This window comes from Colletotrichum higginsianum, chromosome 3, assembly GCF_001672515.1.
Source record: "Colletotrichum higginsianum IMI 349063 chromosome 3, whole genome shotgun sequence".
Taxonomy (NCBI): domain Eukaryota; kingdom Fungi; phylum Ascomycota; class Sordariomycetes; order Glomerellales; family Glomerellaceae; genus Colletotrichum; species Colletotrichum higginsianum.
The window spans coordinates 5,008,086-5,021,617 of record NC_030956.1 but is presented as its reverse complement, the minus strand read 5'-3'; the positions used below and the strand labels follow the sequence as shown (position 1 = coordinate 5,021,617).

General features: G+C 58.1%; 5 protein-coding genes across 5 annotated transcripts; 4 read left to right on the top strand and 1 right to left on the bottom strand.

Moving 5' to 3' along the window:
* Positions 1-792: 792 nt before the first annotated feature.
* Positions 793-2,590, top strand: CH63R_05043 (glycosyl hydrolase family 76; the record flags this gene model as incomplete). The annotated part of the gene is made up of 4 exons (XM_018300018.1): positions 793-883; positions 966-1,618; positions 1,716-1,823; positions 1,916-2,590. The coding sequence occupies 4 exons, from the start codon at positions 793-795 to the stop codon at positions 2,588-2,590; spliced, it is 1,527 nt and encodes a 508-aa protein (XP_018161264.1).
* Positions 2,591-3,292: 702 nt separating this feature from the next.
* CH63R_05042 (uncharacterized protein) lies at positions 3,293-3,763 on the bottom strand (the record flags this gene model as incomplete). Its single annotated transcript, XM_018300017.1, has 1 exon — positions 3,293-3,763. One exon carries the CDS (start codon positions 3,761-3,763, stop codon positions 3,293-3,295), a length of 471 nt encoding a protein of 156 aa, XP_018161263.1.
* Positions 3,764-5,782: 2,019 nt separating this feature from the next.
* CH63R_05041 (C6 zinc finger domain protein) lies at positions 5,783-7,619 on the top strand (the record flags this gene model as incomplete). The annotated part of the gene is made up of 3 exons (XM_018300016.1): positions 5,783-6,448; positions 6,687-6,802; positions 6,878-7,619. The coding sequence occupies 3 exons, from the start codon at positions 5,783-5,785 to the stop codon at positions 7,617-7,619; spliced, it is 1,524 nt and encodes a 507-aa protein (XP_018161262.1).
* A 1,016-nt stretch (positions 7,620-8,635) lies between these two features.
* Positions 8,636-10,522, top strand: CH63R_05040 (NCS1 nucleoside transporter; the record flags this gene model as incomplete). The annotated part of the gene is made up of 4 exons (XM_018300015.1): positions 8,636-8,790; positions 8,861-9,028; positions 9,101-9,332; positions 9,395-10,522. 4 exons carry the CDS (start codon positions 8,636-8,638, stop codon positions 10,520-10,522), a joined length of 1,683 nt encoding a protein of 560 aa, XP_018161261.1.
* Positions 10,523-11,524: 1,002 nt separating this feature from the next.
* Positions 11,525-13,260, top strand: CH63R_05039 (Carboxylic ester hydrolase; the record flags this gene model as incomplete). Its single annotated transcript, XM_018300014.1, has 3 exons — positions 11,525-12,728; positions 12,787-12,973; positions 13,041-13,260. The coding sequence occupies 3 exons, from the start codon at positions 11,525-11,527 to the stop codon at positions 13,258-13,260; spliced, it is 1,611 nt and encodes a 536-aa protein (XP_018161260.1).
* Between the last annotated feature and the right edge of the window lie 272 nt (positions 13,261-13,532).

Genomic DNA, 13,532 nt, shown 5'->3' with positions numbered 1-13,532 from the left:
CCAGGGCCCTGAATCAAAGTGGGAATCGATCCTCTTCGTCAGAGAAGCAGAATCCCCATGACACGCCAAGCAATGCCAACGGGATACACAACAAAAGCAACCCGGATGCCGCCTGCCATGCTTTCCCCAGATTTCCCTTCCCCTCCTGGGAAACCTGCTTTAGTTCCTTAGCTGCTCTCCCGCCTCTTCCGCTCGTTCCTGGACGTATTTCTTCTTTCTACCTCTGTACCTTGATAGTATATTCCGAAGCGGCACGGCTTCTTCTTCTTCGTTGTTGGTTGTGTTCTACAAGGTTATTTTTGAACAGTCTGCTGGTCTCCTCTCTCCCCTCCCAACGTGTCTCCTCGTCCGAATACTACACACACTCGCACACACTAAGCCGAAATCCTCCTCTGCCTGCGACCTCGAGTTCGACGAAGACAAACGCTCTCTTCAGTTGACACACCCATTCATCGATCGAATCCTTCTTCAAGTGTGGACTTTCTGTCCCCCCAGCTGGCGATTCGTTCCAATACAAGGCCGGCATTCCTACTCGATTTCGTCCAATAACCCCCCCGGTCATTATTCCGTCACTTTCTGAAATCGAACCGTTGCGTCGTATCCTTCCCCCGCCCGGAATCGTCGCATCGTCAGCCTCACCTTGCCAGTACAGCGAGATTCCCGCCATTTGTTGTTGATCATCGATATACTAGATCAATTTTGTCGCTCGTTTTCTTCATACGTGTGATTTCCAGCCTGAAAAACGGCTTACACACACTAAACCCTCTCCATCGTCCGATTCACTCGCTCAACATGTTATCGTCCCTCGTTTCGGGCGCCTTGCCCGTGGCGTTGCTGGCCTTCTCCGGGGCTGCGGAAGCGGCGTACTCAATCGACACAAGAGGTATGATCAAGCCAAGCCAAGAGCCGCGCAGTGCAGTGCACGTTCGGCGCATAACACAAGTGTCGTCCGATGATGGAGCAAGTTTGTCTAACCCCCAAGCGCCGACACACAGAGGACATCATTACAACCGCAAGTACACTCGCATTCGATCTCATGAAGTTTTACGACGGAAACCAGACGGGCAAAATCCCCGGCATCCTCCCCGGGCCGCCAGACTCGGGCATCGGCGACTACTACTGGTGGCAGGGCGGCGCCATGATGGGCACCTACGTCGACTACTGGTACTACACGGGCGACGATAGCTACAACGCCGTCGTCACGGAAGGCATGCTGCACCAGACGGGAGACGACCGCGACTACATGCCCCGGAACCACACCCTCTCCCTCGGCAACGACGACCAGGGCTTCTGGGGCATGACGGCCATGCTCGCCGCCGAGAACAAGTTCCCCAACCCGCCGCCCGAAAAGGCGCAGTGGCTCGCCCTCGCGCAGGCCGTGTGGACGACCCAGGCGGACCCGATACGCCACGACAAGACCTGCGGCGGCGGCATGCGGTGGCAGGTTCCCCCGACCAACGTGGGCTACGACTACAAGAACACCATCTCCAACGGCTGCTTCTTCAACATCGGCGCCCGCCTGGCCCGGTACACCGGCAACGACACCTACGCCCGGTACGCGGAGGAGACCTGGGATTGGCTGTGGGCCGTGAACTACATCGACCATGAGAGTTGGAGGGTGAGTCCCCCCCCCCCCCCCCCCCTTCTTGAATAGACCACATGTGTATGTGTGGCATGAGAAGCCTAGGATCTGACATGACCCGTAATCAACTCAGGTGTACGATGGAGGCCATGTCCCCTACAACTGCACAAACGTCTTCAAGGCCACCTTTTCATACAACATCGGTGTCCTGATGCAGGGCTGCGCCTTTCTCGCCAACTACGTGAGTCTTTCCCACCCGCATGCAACATGAACGCGAGCAACCCGAGCAGCTCTCAGGCACAAGGAAAAAGAAAACTAACGTCCCACCGACAGACGGGAGAGCAGAAATGGTTCGACCGCACGCTGGCCCTCGCGAACCGCGCCATCGAGGACTTCTTCGCCGACGGCGCCGCCTACGAGATCCCCTGCGAGTTCGAAAAGGGCCGCTGCTCGCAGGACATGCTGAGCTTCAAGGGCTACCTCCACCGCTGGATGGCCGTCGTGACGCAGCTCGTGCCCTCGACCCGCGACCTCATCATGCCGGTGCTGCGCAACTCGACGGCGGCCGCCATCCGGCAGTGCACCGGCGGCGCCACCGGCCGCGTCTGCGGCTTCTACTGGACCGGCGGCGTGTTCGTCGACCCGGCCGTCGACAAGACGTCCGGCGCCGGCGAGGCCATGAACGTCCTGGCCGCGGTCCAGAGCCTGCTCGAGGTCGACCCGCCGGCCACCAACGACACGGGCGGCATATCCCAGGGCGACCCCAATGCCGGCCTCAACTCGAACCCCTTCCGGGAGCCCTCGCCCGTCACCACCGGCGACCGCGCCGGCGCCAGCATCCTGACGGTCGTCGTCCTCCTCAGCGCCGTGGCCATCTGGGGCTGGATGTCGGTACCCCACGCGGAGTGGAACACGGATAAGGGCAAGGAGAAGGAGAAGATGGGGTCCAAGGGCGCGCACCTCGACTTCTCGCAGGAGAGCGTGACTCCGGTCAAGGTTGCGAGCTAGGGATCGCATTTCTTTTAACATGTGAGCCGGGGATAATTATCTCAAGGGTCATTTTGATGGCATTGGAGTAGCATTCATTCGTAGCATATGGGCGGCGTTTACTGTTGGCATAAAAGGGCCAAAGCCGACATCGGCACAACAAATTATCACCAGTTTGTTTTTTTTCTCCTTTTCCAGTAGGACCCTTTTTCCAACATCGCCGTGAACCATCGCCTTCACGTTCGACTAGGATGTGTGACCAAGTTGGTCCCTGATAAATTTGCACAGGTAACAAGTAAGTATTGCGGAATATACGGCGTGGACCACAGGGAACTGCCATGCCGAAGAAAGAGAAAGTTACTCCTGAGCCGACCCTATGTCAAGTGTGTTTTGCCAACTACGAATTTACATCTGTTTACAGTTGATTTTGGGAACGAAGACAATGACGAGTACGAGTGAGTATCTGTTGGCTTGGGAGAATACCATTTTCCAAATTTAGGACCACATTCTAACCGACTTTTCATAGCTTGGGTCCAAACAATGATGCTTACTTCTCTTTACATTCAACTGTTTGTACAGCTTACTCGTACAACCAACTCCGGGGTATTGCACTATATAGTATACATTGGTCCACGCATTATACACAGCCTCCGACTTCGCATCAGGGCCGACAAATCCTTCATTCCATTCGCTTCGGGTTGTTCGTCCAATTCAATCCACCATTTATTTCGCGTGAGTGCCATGGTCGGCAGTGTGCGCCGGCGCCATGGGAGGCACACCGTACCCAGCCTGTCCCGGCTGCGCAGTGTGCGCGTACCCGTAGCCGGTGCCCTGGCTATAGCCGTAGCCACCCGCCTGGCCGGCGTTCCCGTACCCGGCCTGACCCGGGGCCGGCGCCGGCGCTCCGTCGGCGGTGCCGATGCTGGAGCGGTTATCGCCGTAGTACTTTTGCATCTCCTGCTGGCGCCGGGCGCTCTGCTTCTTGTGGCGGCGGAAGAGGCAGAAGGCGACGACGATGACGGCGATGAAGATGACGGCGCCGATGACGATGGCGGCGATGATGCCGCCGCCGATGGCCCTTATGCCTGTCCTGCTCGTCCTGCCGACGCTGCTGGTGCGGCCGGTGGTGACGCGGGCGACGAGGTTAGCCACCTCGCGTGCTGCCTTTGCGGTGTCGATTTGTACGGCCGGCATGTTGGTAATTGTGATTATGGTAATAATAAAATAATGTTGTATTGGGATTTTGTGTTATCAAATAGGCTCCTAACCGAAGAGCCAAGTACCACTACTGAGTTTGAGTACTTGTGTTGAAGAATTGCAGGTTGTGATGCAACAGGAAGTTCAATCTGTGTCGAAAAGCAAGGGAGTTCCCCAAAGCTTTATCTCCCTAGGACGAGGTCTAACACCACCAGAACGTCATTCGTGAATGTGATGAATCCCTCGCCCGAGATGATCACGGAGGGACATCACACAGACTCACATCGAACCAGACCAGCACGGCGCCAGATGACATCGTCTGTGGCACAGCATAGGCACAACCTCGTCCCAATTGGGCAGTACGAGTGGCTTCTATACGCAGCCAAGGCGGTCCCTTGGTCGTCTAGCTGGCCCCTAGTGGTTACTAGCAGTCATGGTCGTGATCGCCAGCGGACGCCTACACCAAACAACCCCCGATCGGCGTTGATGTCATCGGTCTCACTGCCAAGGCGGGCAGTGGTGAGATTAGCCACCGGCTAGGCTGGCCCCAACTTGTGGCTTCCCACCGTACACCTTTCGCTCGGCCGCCCGCGGGGCTCAGAACCATTCGGGGGAGGGAGGAGTCTGCCTGGTGACGGCGTGAAGACGGCAGAAGGATCGTTGAGACCTGAGAGGATGTCCTGCACTAGGAGAAACAGGAAAACCGGCAAGACGCGGATCGGGCCCGGATTCGGACTGCGTTCTTGGAGCAATGAGGTTCGGGGGCCCATTCCCCGGCTATTCGTCCGTTTGCCCAGTAACCCAGTATTTCCGTCTTCCGGTGAGATGTCTTGGGGTAGATCCGTGGCGAGTGCTTCGCCCGACTAAATTGAAGCGTTTCTCCCTGGGTTACTGTTACAGCGAAGACTGAAATACAGATTCTTTGCGGCATACGGCGGCCTTGAGCAAGGCACCGGGGGGGGGGGGATGTGCACTGACTTATCAGGGAGTATTAATGGATTGTCGCGGTAGTTGTCATTGTCATTTGCCGTACATGACCATCACCTACAGTCCACGTCGTCCAAGGTCGAAAGCAGTGTGTCAAGTGAGCACTTGCAAAAGAGCCCATTCGCCCGGTGCTGTGATGATTTGGTAGCTTCGGTACTGGGGTCTTTGTACGTCCAGCAAAGATCAAAATGCCAGGGGCATCAAAACTTGGGGATTGAGGGCTGTCCGACATCGACGTCTGCTCCACGCATTCCACTCTTTGTGGACTGGCGAGACCATACGCGAAGCCGGGCCATTCCGTCCACTATGTCCATCACACAGCAATAGTCTGTCTACACAGCACGGCGGACTATGCCGCAACACCCGTCCAGGCACCCGTGTCTTTGGACCGAATTCACCAGGTCATGCTGGCATTGTGGGTGTAAAGACGGACCCCGTCTTCAACTACTGTTCTGCGAGGAACCTCCTTGCGGTGGATCTCGGCTAGAGATCAGCCAACGAAAAAGACCTGACCGATACTTTGTTCGTGGGCTCCGAGCCTCCGATGTGTTACCGTAAGTGGCCCCCTCGGGTCTCCTCCTCATCAAATATTTGCACACTTATTGACCGACCCCTGGCGGTTCGCGGGGCAGCACACATTTGTTGCTTGTACATGCGGGACCGGAGATGATCTGATAAGATAAAATAAGGAAAAATCCGTCTGTATTGCTCACCACGCGGCATCGTCCCCGCCGTGCATGTTGGAGAGCCGCAGTCTCCCGACTGTCCACCACCACCCCCCCTTGTCGTGGAGAGCCGAAAGAGGACCCTCGCATCGAAAAGAGCCCACGGCAGAAATATCGCGCGCTCGTTCGAGAAGGAGGGGGAGGGGCTGCTTTGCTGGTTTGATGCCGAAATAACTTCACAAACAACTAATCATTGTCTCCAGAATCATTATCTCCAGACGCCGGAATCGAACCCCTCCAGCAGGCCCTGTCTCTCTCTCTCTGTCTTTTCACTGTGTCCCTCTTCGGATCCCTACGCGGTCAAATGCCACCGCTGCTTCCCCCCGTGCGGCGCTCGCGCAACGGCTGCATCGACTGCCGCAAAGCCAAGGTCAAATGCGACGAGATCCGCCCCTCGTGCGGAACTTGCGCGCGACGCAGGCTTGTCTGCCAGGGATACAAGACGCCGGCCGCCCATCACTCTCGACACTCGTTGGTCGACGTCGCCGGTGGGAGTGATAACCCAGCAGCGGCAACAACAGCAGTAGCAGCAACGAGATCATCCGGGGCATCTCCGTCCAGGCCTCCCGTGGGACTCTCGGCGTCCGAGATCACGGCCGGGGAGCGTCGGCCGAGGATGACTCTGGACACCCGGACCCTCTCGCTGCTCCCGCCCGGGGCGATACCGGCCGCGGACCAGCCGCACATCGAGCTCTACTTCAACAGGCACCCGTTCGAGCTGCTGATCGGTCCCGAGTTCGTGAGCGAGATGAACGCCTTCGTCGTGATGATGATGCAGCAGGACCCGGTCGTCATCGCCGACGCCATCTCGGCCATCGGGTACTCGTACGAGGTCGGCAGCTCGTCCGGCGCACTCCTGCCCGTGCTCGACCGGAGGGCCAAGATCCTCGCGAACCTGAGGAACATGAAGCCTTCTAGCCACTATTTTGAAGAAGCTCTCTTTCTGCTCTTAGGGTTATGCGCCATGGAGGTGAGCCGCTCTCTCACTTCATCCCCTCACTCTCACTCTCACTTCACTCTCACTCTTAATCTCACTCTTAATCTTTTGAATTCACTTTCGATCACTCTTTCACACACGCACACGCACACACACACACACACACTCCCCCGCCGTGGGTCGTCCGCCCTCGCCCTCGGGCTTGGCTCGACCCAAACTTGCATTGAAATAAAATGACGGGCAAGGATCGCATGCTCACTGGGGCCCCCAGCTCGTTACCTTGGCCCAGCCGGGACACCATGCAACCATCCCCACGGTCCTGTCCAACGTGGCCTCCCTCATCAGCCACCACGTCTCGACCGGCGGAGACGTCTCCTCTGTCGCGAGGTACTACCTCCGGGCCCTGGCGCGACAGGACCTCGTCGTCTAGCTGGTCCAGCTGCAGCGGCCCCGGGTCCCCAGCTACGTCTGGCTCAAGAACGAGCCGACCAAGCCCGACCGGCTGCTCGGGTATACCGTGACCCTCATGCCGCTGTTGGAGGAGCTGTGCACCCTGGCCGAGGAGGTCCGCGGACACATCCTGCAGCCAGCAGCGCTCTCCGTCGCCCTCCTGGGCGGCGGCGGCGACACCCGAACTCCGAGCCCCGAGTACACGTCGTCTGCGTCATCGTCATCACCGCCACAGCTGGACGTCGGTGTCGACAGTTGGCTGGACGTCGGGTACTCGGACGTGGCCCTCCGGGCAGACTCCCTCCGAATGCGCCTCGAGTCGTGGAAGCCCACCATCTCCGACGGCCTCTCGTTCCGCTCGGCGCGCAAGTTCCGCGCCCAGGCCGCCTGCTACCGCGCCGGCGCCCTCTTGTACCTGCACCGCCTGTTCCACCTCCCGTGCTCGTCGCCAGAGGCGGACCACGAGGCGCTGAGCAGGGCTCACGACGTGATGCTCTACACGAGCGGGCCGCCGCCCGAGTCCAAGATGCTGCTCTGGCCCGTCTTCATGGCCGCCTGCGAGATGTCGGACGCCGACGACCGGGCCGCCGTCCTCGACGTCTTCGACGCGATAGGCACGCACCGCAAGACCGTCACCGTCGAGCGGACGAGGGCCTTCGTCCAGGAAAGGGTCTGGAAGGCGAGAGACGAGGGTGGGGACTGGAACTGGATGGTCCTGGCGCAGGCTTACCCGGGGGAATGTCTGCCGATATGATCTTGAGGCGGCATGGCCAGAGTGGGACAGCCGGTGGGATCACTGTCAAGCCCACAGGAAGTAGTAGGAGAGACGTAAATCTTGGACCTAGACAGCTAGCCAATTCAGAGAGAGGCCGTTGACGTTGAAATAGGCTTCTCTGCAAGCCCGACCTGTCGTGGACCAGCCCCGCGGGTGACCCAGTCCTTTTAACCGTTGTGTCGGGTTCACCACGTTGCGGCACGGTTGTTGGCTATCTACGCTATCATCAGATCATGAGAAGCTATCTTGATAAAGAACGACGAGGTCTATCGCCCGGAAAGACTCTACGATCTCGCAACAGGCGGGCCAATGGAATGAAGCCCGGAGTAATGCACAACCCTGTATCCTGCATATTCGCATCATACTATATCTATCTCAACGCCCGGTCACCCACCCACGCTACGAGCGGACATCACTCTCTTTCCAACACCGGCCGCTTTCCCTTCCCCAAGCGAGAACCGTCTCCCTCTTCCTTTCCCTCTTCCAAGAAGACACAAGCCGACGATCGATTCCCACACAGTGGCTGGAACAAGTGCGGGGTCCGATGCGACGTCGGAGTGAATCGGCGTCGCCCTTGGTGGGAATTCCCTGCTGATCCCTCGGGGGTTAGCTGCCCAGGGATCAATGAATCTGATAAGGTCGACGTGCAGACATGGCCGCACCACCATCTGATAAGCTACAGGGTGTTCGTGTGGGGGTCTTGCGGCCTTTTCGCTACCGCCATAAGAGCGCCGCCTGCTCTTCATCGCCGCTGTCGTCTTCGTCCTTCTCTGCTTCGCTGGTCGTCCTGAGATATAGACAGTGCTTATTTCCCGGATCTGAAGTTCCTCAACGAGCTTTGGCGTTACATCATTCTGCTCTCTCGGATCTCGGCCGTAAACACCTAGGAGACCGAGACCCATCTCGGTTCGTTGACTGAGTGGATATCGGGTGCTCGAGCAAGCCGGCCCATCTTTGGCAATTAATGCAGCAATAATCAAAGCTCCAAAGGCACAATGGCCAAGACACTTATCGAAAGGCTTCGGGTCCGGGACGACAACGAGCACGGCTACGAGACCACGAAATGGATCAACCCGGACATTGCACCGCTTCCCCCGAGTAGGCGGACTTGGGGCATGTGGGCCTTTCTTGGCTTCGGATCCATCTCCAAGTAAGTCTGGCAGATTATCAGAGGGTTGAAACGTAAGACTCGGTGGACTAACGCTGAACCCGGCGTTCAGCCTCTGCATCTCGGCCTGGACGGGCGCGGCGTCTCTCCTGTCACTGGGCCTCACCATCCCGCAGACGATGGGCCTTATGATCCTCGCCAGGGCGCTCATCTGCCTACTCGTTATCGGCAACGGTTGGATGGGCTCTGAGTGGCACATTGGATTCACCGTCTCTCAAAGGTAGGGTATTCGCAAGAATGCAGAGAAGAAGAAGTAGAAGAAGAAAAGGGGGGAGCTAACGGTCCAACCCAGAATCATCCTTGGCATGAACGGGGCCTATATCGGGCAGCTCATCCGGATCATGCTATCGATCGTCTGGTACGGGTCACAGGCCTGGCTGGGCGGCCTCTGCGTTTCCGCAATGCTCAGCGGCTGGAGCTACAACTTCCTGACGATGGAGAACACGCTCCCGGAGAGCGCCCACATGGTAACCAGAGACCTCGTGGGCTTCGTCATCTTCCACCTCATCTCGGTGCCCTTTCTTGTGAGCCGGCCCCGCATGCCCCTCACCCCGTTCACCATACTGATCCGTCCTCGCCGAAACAGCTCATCAGGGTCGAAAAGGCAAAAGTGCCCGTCATCATCGCCAACCTCATCGTCTTCGTCACCATGATGGGCATCACCATCTGGGCATGTCAGACCGGCGGCACGGGGCCCCTGTTCGAGTCGGGCGCGAGACAGGCCTCGGCCTTGACCAAGGAATGGGCCTGGGTCTACGGCATCATCGCCTCGGTCGGCAACATCTCGGCCGGCATCCTCAACCAGAGCGACTTCACCCGTTTCGCGCGCCGTCAGGGGATCCAGGTCCCGGGCATCGTCTTCTCGCTCTTCGTCCCGGGCATGATCGTCCCCGTATTCGCCATCCTGACGGCGTCGGCCTCGATGGCCATCTGGGGCCTGGACGAGCCCATGTGGAACCCGCTGACGGTCATCACGCAGTGGATGGTGGACGACTACAGCGCAAAGGCCCGCGCCGGCGCCTTCTTCTGCAGCCTTGGCTTCGTCCTCGGCCAGATCGCCGAGAACATCCTCGGCAACGGCTACGCCGCCGGCATGGACCTCGCGGGCCTCCTCCCGACCTGGATCACCATCCGGCGCGGCGCGCTGCTGGCGGCCGCGCTCTCGTGGGCCGTCCAGCCGTGGGAGTTCTACAACACGGCGAGCGTCTTCGTGTCCGTGGCCGCTAGCTTCTCCGTCTTCATGGGCCCGCTGACGGGCATCATGATGACGGACTACTTTGTCGTCCGCCGGCAGAAGATTGAGATGAGCCAGCTGTACACCGGATCCAAGGAGGGTGCCTACTGGTACACATACGGCTTCAACTGGAGGGCCTTTGTCGCTTGGGTCGTCTGCTTCGTGCCCGCCATGCCCGGGATGATCGCGGCGGTCAACCCGAGCGTCAAGATCAGCGACGGGCTCTACAAGTACTACCTCGGCAACTACATCTTTGGCTTCCTCGAGGCCGGGACGCTCTACGCGGTCCTGACGTTCGTGTTCAAGCCCAAGAGGATCGGGTACCAGGATGACTTTGACATCTACGGGACGTTCGATGACGACGTTGCCATCAAGAAGGGCATGGCGCCTTTTGAAAGGCCGAAGAGGGTGGATGGACCTATCGAGGGTACACCCGTGGATATTGACGATGACGGTGCCAAAAGGGCAGCTCTTCCGTAGATAGATACCGTGGGAACCCGTTCTAGCTTCCTCTTCGTTTCAAATCTCTTCAAACCTGTCCTACTTGCGTTGTACTGCCCCGTATGAAGAACTGATGTATGTACGCCTCGGCAATCTTGACGCAAAATCGTTTCTGTTGCGTCATACCAGGCAGACCGGCCGACTACGACTGAGGGTCGTCTTTGCTGCTGACTTTGATTGATAAGAATTAAAGCAGTATTTTACACCCACGCGAAATTCGAAGTAGCTGCTATGTTCCGCCAGCAGTTCCGTGGCCCCCAACCAAGTCGACTCAACATCTCCCCAGGGCATGAGAATATATACGTACCGGTTCTCTCACTGTCCCTTATTTATTGCCGGGTACACAAGCTTAAACCAGCTACCCATGGTCGGGAAACTTAGTAGTAGTATTGTGGTGGGACAGTCGGCAGCATCCGATGGCACAGCTTCATTCCTCACGCAGGATTGACCCTCGTTCCCGGCGCAGCTTCGAAGTGTGCTCATTTGTACCTCATTGGCAGGTAGAGCTTATCTCATAATTACAACATATGTTCAAGAAGGGTAGCAAAAGGTCGAATATGAATTACTAAATATTTACCTAAGGCGACGGCCCCGGTTGGAACAACATTCCTGAAGCCGTACAGTTTGCGTTACAAGGACGTGTAGCTCGTTGACGGAGAATTGTGCCACACAATAACTGTTGTTCGTCAAGAATGACTGGTTGGACCGTAGAAGAGGATCGGAGGCAGCGGGTCAGGATCCAGGGTCAGATTAACGATAGGGCCCGGTGCAAACGGCCAACACGGCGAACACCGGAAAACTTCCGGATGATAAGACCCACCACCTCGGAACAGGCCCCGATTTTGGCCCTCTCGGGGTCTACTTCTGTGGCCGATACTGGCTCGAACAGACTGCATCACCGCATTTATCATGTCGAAACCGATCTGACATTGAAACGACCAAGCGCTTTCTGTACACAAAACGACTCTAGAAACCGAAACGATGGGAAACACTATATCGTACCAGGAAACGCCGGTTGAGCTCAGTCTGGGCGACCGAGGCACCATCCGCGGCCTCCAGTTCGACAACAAGTCCCGTCGCTTTACCGGTGTCCCTTATGCCCTGCCACCGACCGGCAAACACAGATGGCGCAAGCCGCGTCCCCTGCCCGCATCATACGCCTATTCCGACGCCGACGGGGGTGTCTACGACGCGACAAGGTTCCGGGCAGTCTGCCCTCAAAAGGCCTGGAGCGTCGTGAAGCCCGACGGCGGACAGAACACGTACAGCGAGGATTGTTTGTTCGTCAACATCTGGACCCCGGTGCCCAAGGAAGGCGAGGAGGAATCGAAGTGGCCGGTCAAGCTCTGGATCCACGGCGGCTGGTTCCAGATCGGCGACCCCTCGCACGAGCCGGGGATGGACGCGACCGAGCTCATCTCCACGGGCGGGCTCAACGCCGTCGTCGTGGCCATCGGCTACCGTCTGAACGTGTTCGGCTTCCTCGCCGGAGAGGCTCTCCTGGACGAGAGCAACGGCGAGGCGGGAGGCAACTTCGGCCTGTGGGATCAGCGCGTGGCCGCGGAGTGGGTGAGGGATAACATCGCCCACTTCGGAGGGGATCCGCTCAACATCACCCTCGCCGGCCGGAGCGCCGGTGCATACAGCGCCGAGGCCCAGATGCTGTACGATTTCCGCAAACCCGGCGACGGCGGCTCGCTGTATCGCCGGGTCTTCATGGACTCGAACGCGATCCCCGCGCAGCCAAAGTCTCTCGCCGACGTCCGCGGCCAGTTCGACGAGCTGTGCACGTTTTTCAAAATCGACATGGGGCTCCCAAGCGAGCAAAAGCTGGCCATCCTCCGAGAAAAGAGCGCGGAGGAGCTCCTGCAAGCGATCCCTCGGCTGGAAAACCACACTTTCCGGCCAGTGACGGACGACGTTTTTATCCACTCTGGCATGGTCGAGTACCTGCAGAGCAAAGAGTTTGCGGACGAGTTCAAGAAGAGGGGATACAAGATGCTCATCGGCGAGGTCCTCAACGAGGAGACTCTCTACTCTTCCTACAACCCCCCAACCGAGCCGACCCTCGAAGCTCTTCGGCTGCAGATCTCCAACTACTACGCCCCGGACGTCACGGACCGCGCCATTCAGCAATACAAGCTCCCAGAGTCGGACAAGCTGAGCGACTGGCAAAAGACATTTGGTAAGTTTGAACAATGCCGGCGGGTGGAAAGGTTCGAGTTGCTGACACAAGGACCAAGGCTCGATAGTTGCCGATGGACAGGTGCGCGCGCCGTCTAGGGCCCTCGTGAAGGCGCTGGTGGACAACGGTGTCGACATCCGAGACGTTTGGCGGTATCAGATTGCGTACCGGCTCTCCTTCATCAACGACAAAGTTGCCCCGGCATCTTTCGGGGTTGCACATTCCATGGACAGGCCCATTTGGAAGTAAGTCGTCTCGCTTCTCTCCTGCCTTGAAGGCTGCGCTCGCTCACAAGGCGGTCCTCTCTCACAGCTTCGCCATTACCCATGGACCATCACCGGCCGAAAGGGTTTTGATGGAAGAGTGGATTGAGACTCTGGTGGCTTTCGTCAACGGCAGCGATACCTACGAGCACGGAACAAGGACTGTGGAGGAGATGAAGGTCATGACTCCGGAGGGAACGATCGAGATTCGTCCGGACAACCGGTGGGATGAACTGGTGAGCCTGGGCAAGATATTTGCTGGCAAATAGACATTGCAGGGGACGAGAAACAGGGCCGACTGCGACTACTGATTGTGTCTAGAATGCGTGTTGATGGTCGCGTGCAGCATCACAGCGACTTCAATTCTTTGATAGAGAATGAATGACCAGAAAGGAGCAAGGTCTCGCCGCAACCCCGGCCGTGACCTTAAGAGCCAATCCATATTCAACAATGCATTTCAGAGTTATGGTCCGACTAAAAATAGGGAGGGCGCGAGGCAAACTAACCTTGGCACCCAGCCGTCAGCGCAGCATTGATCCTC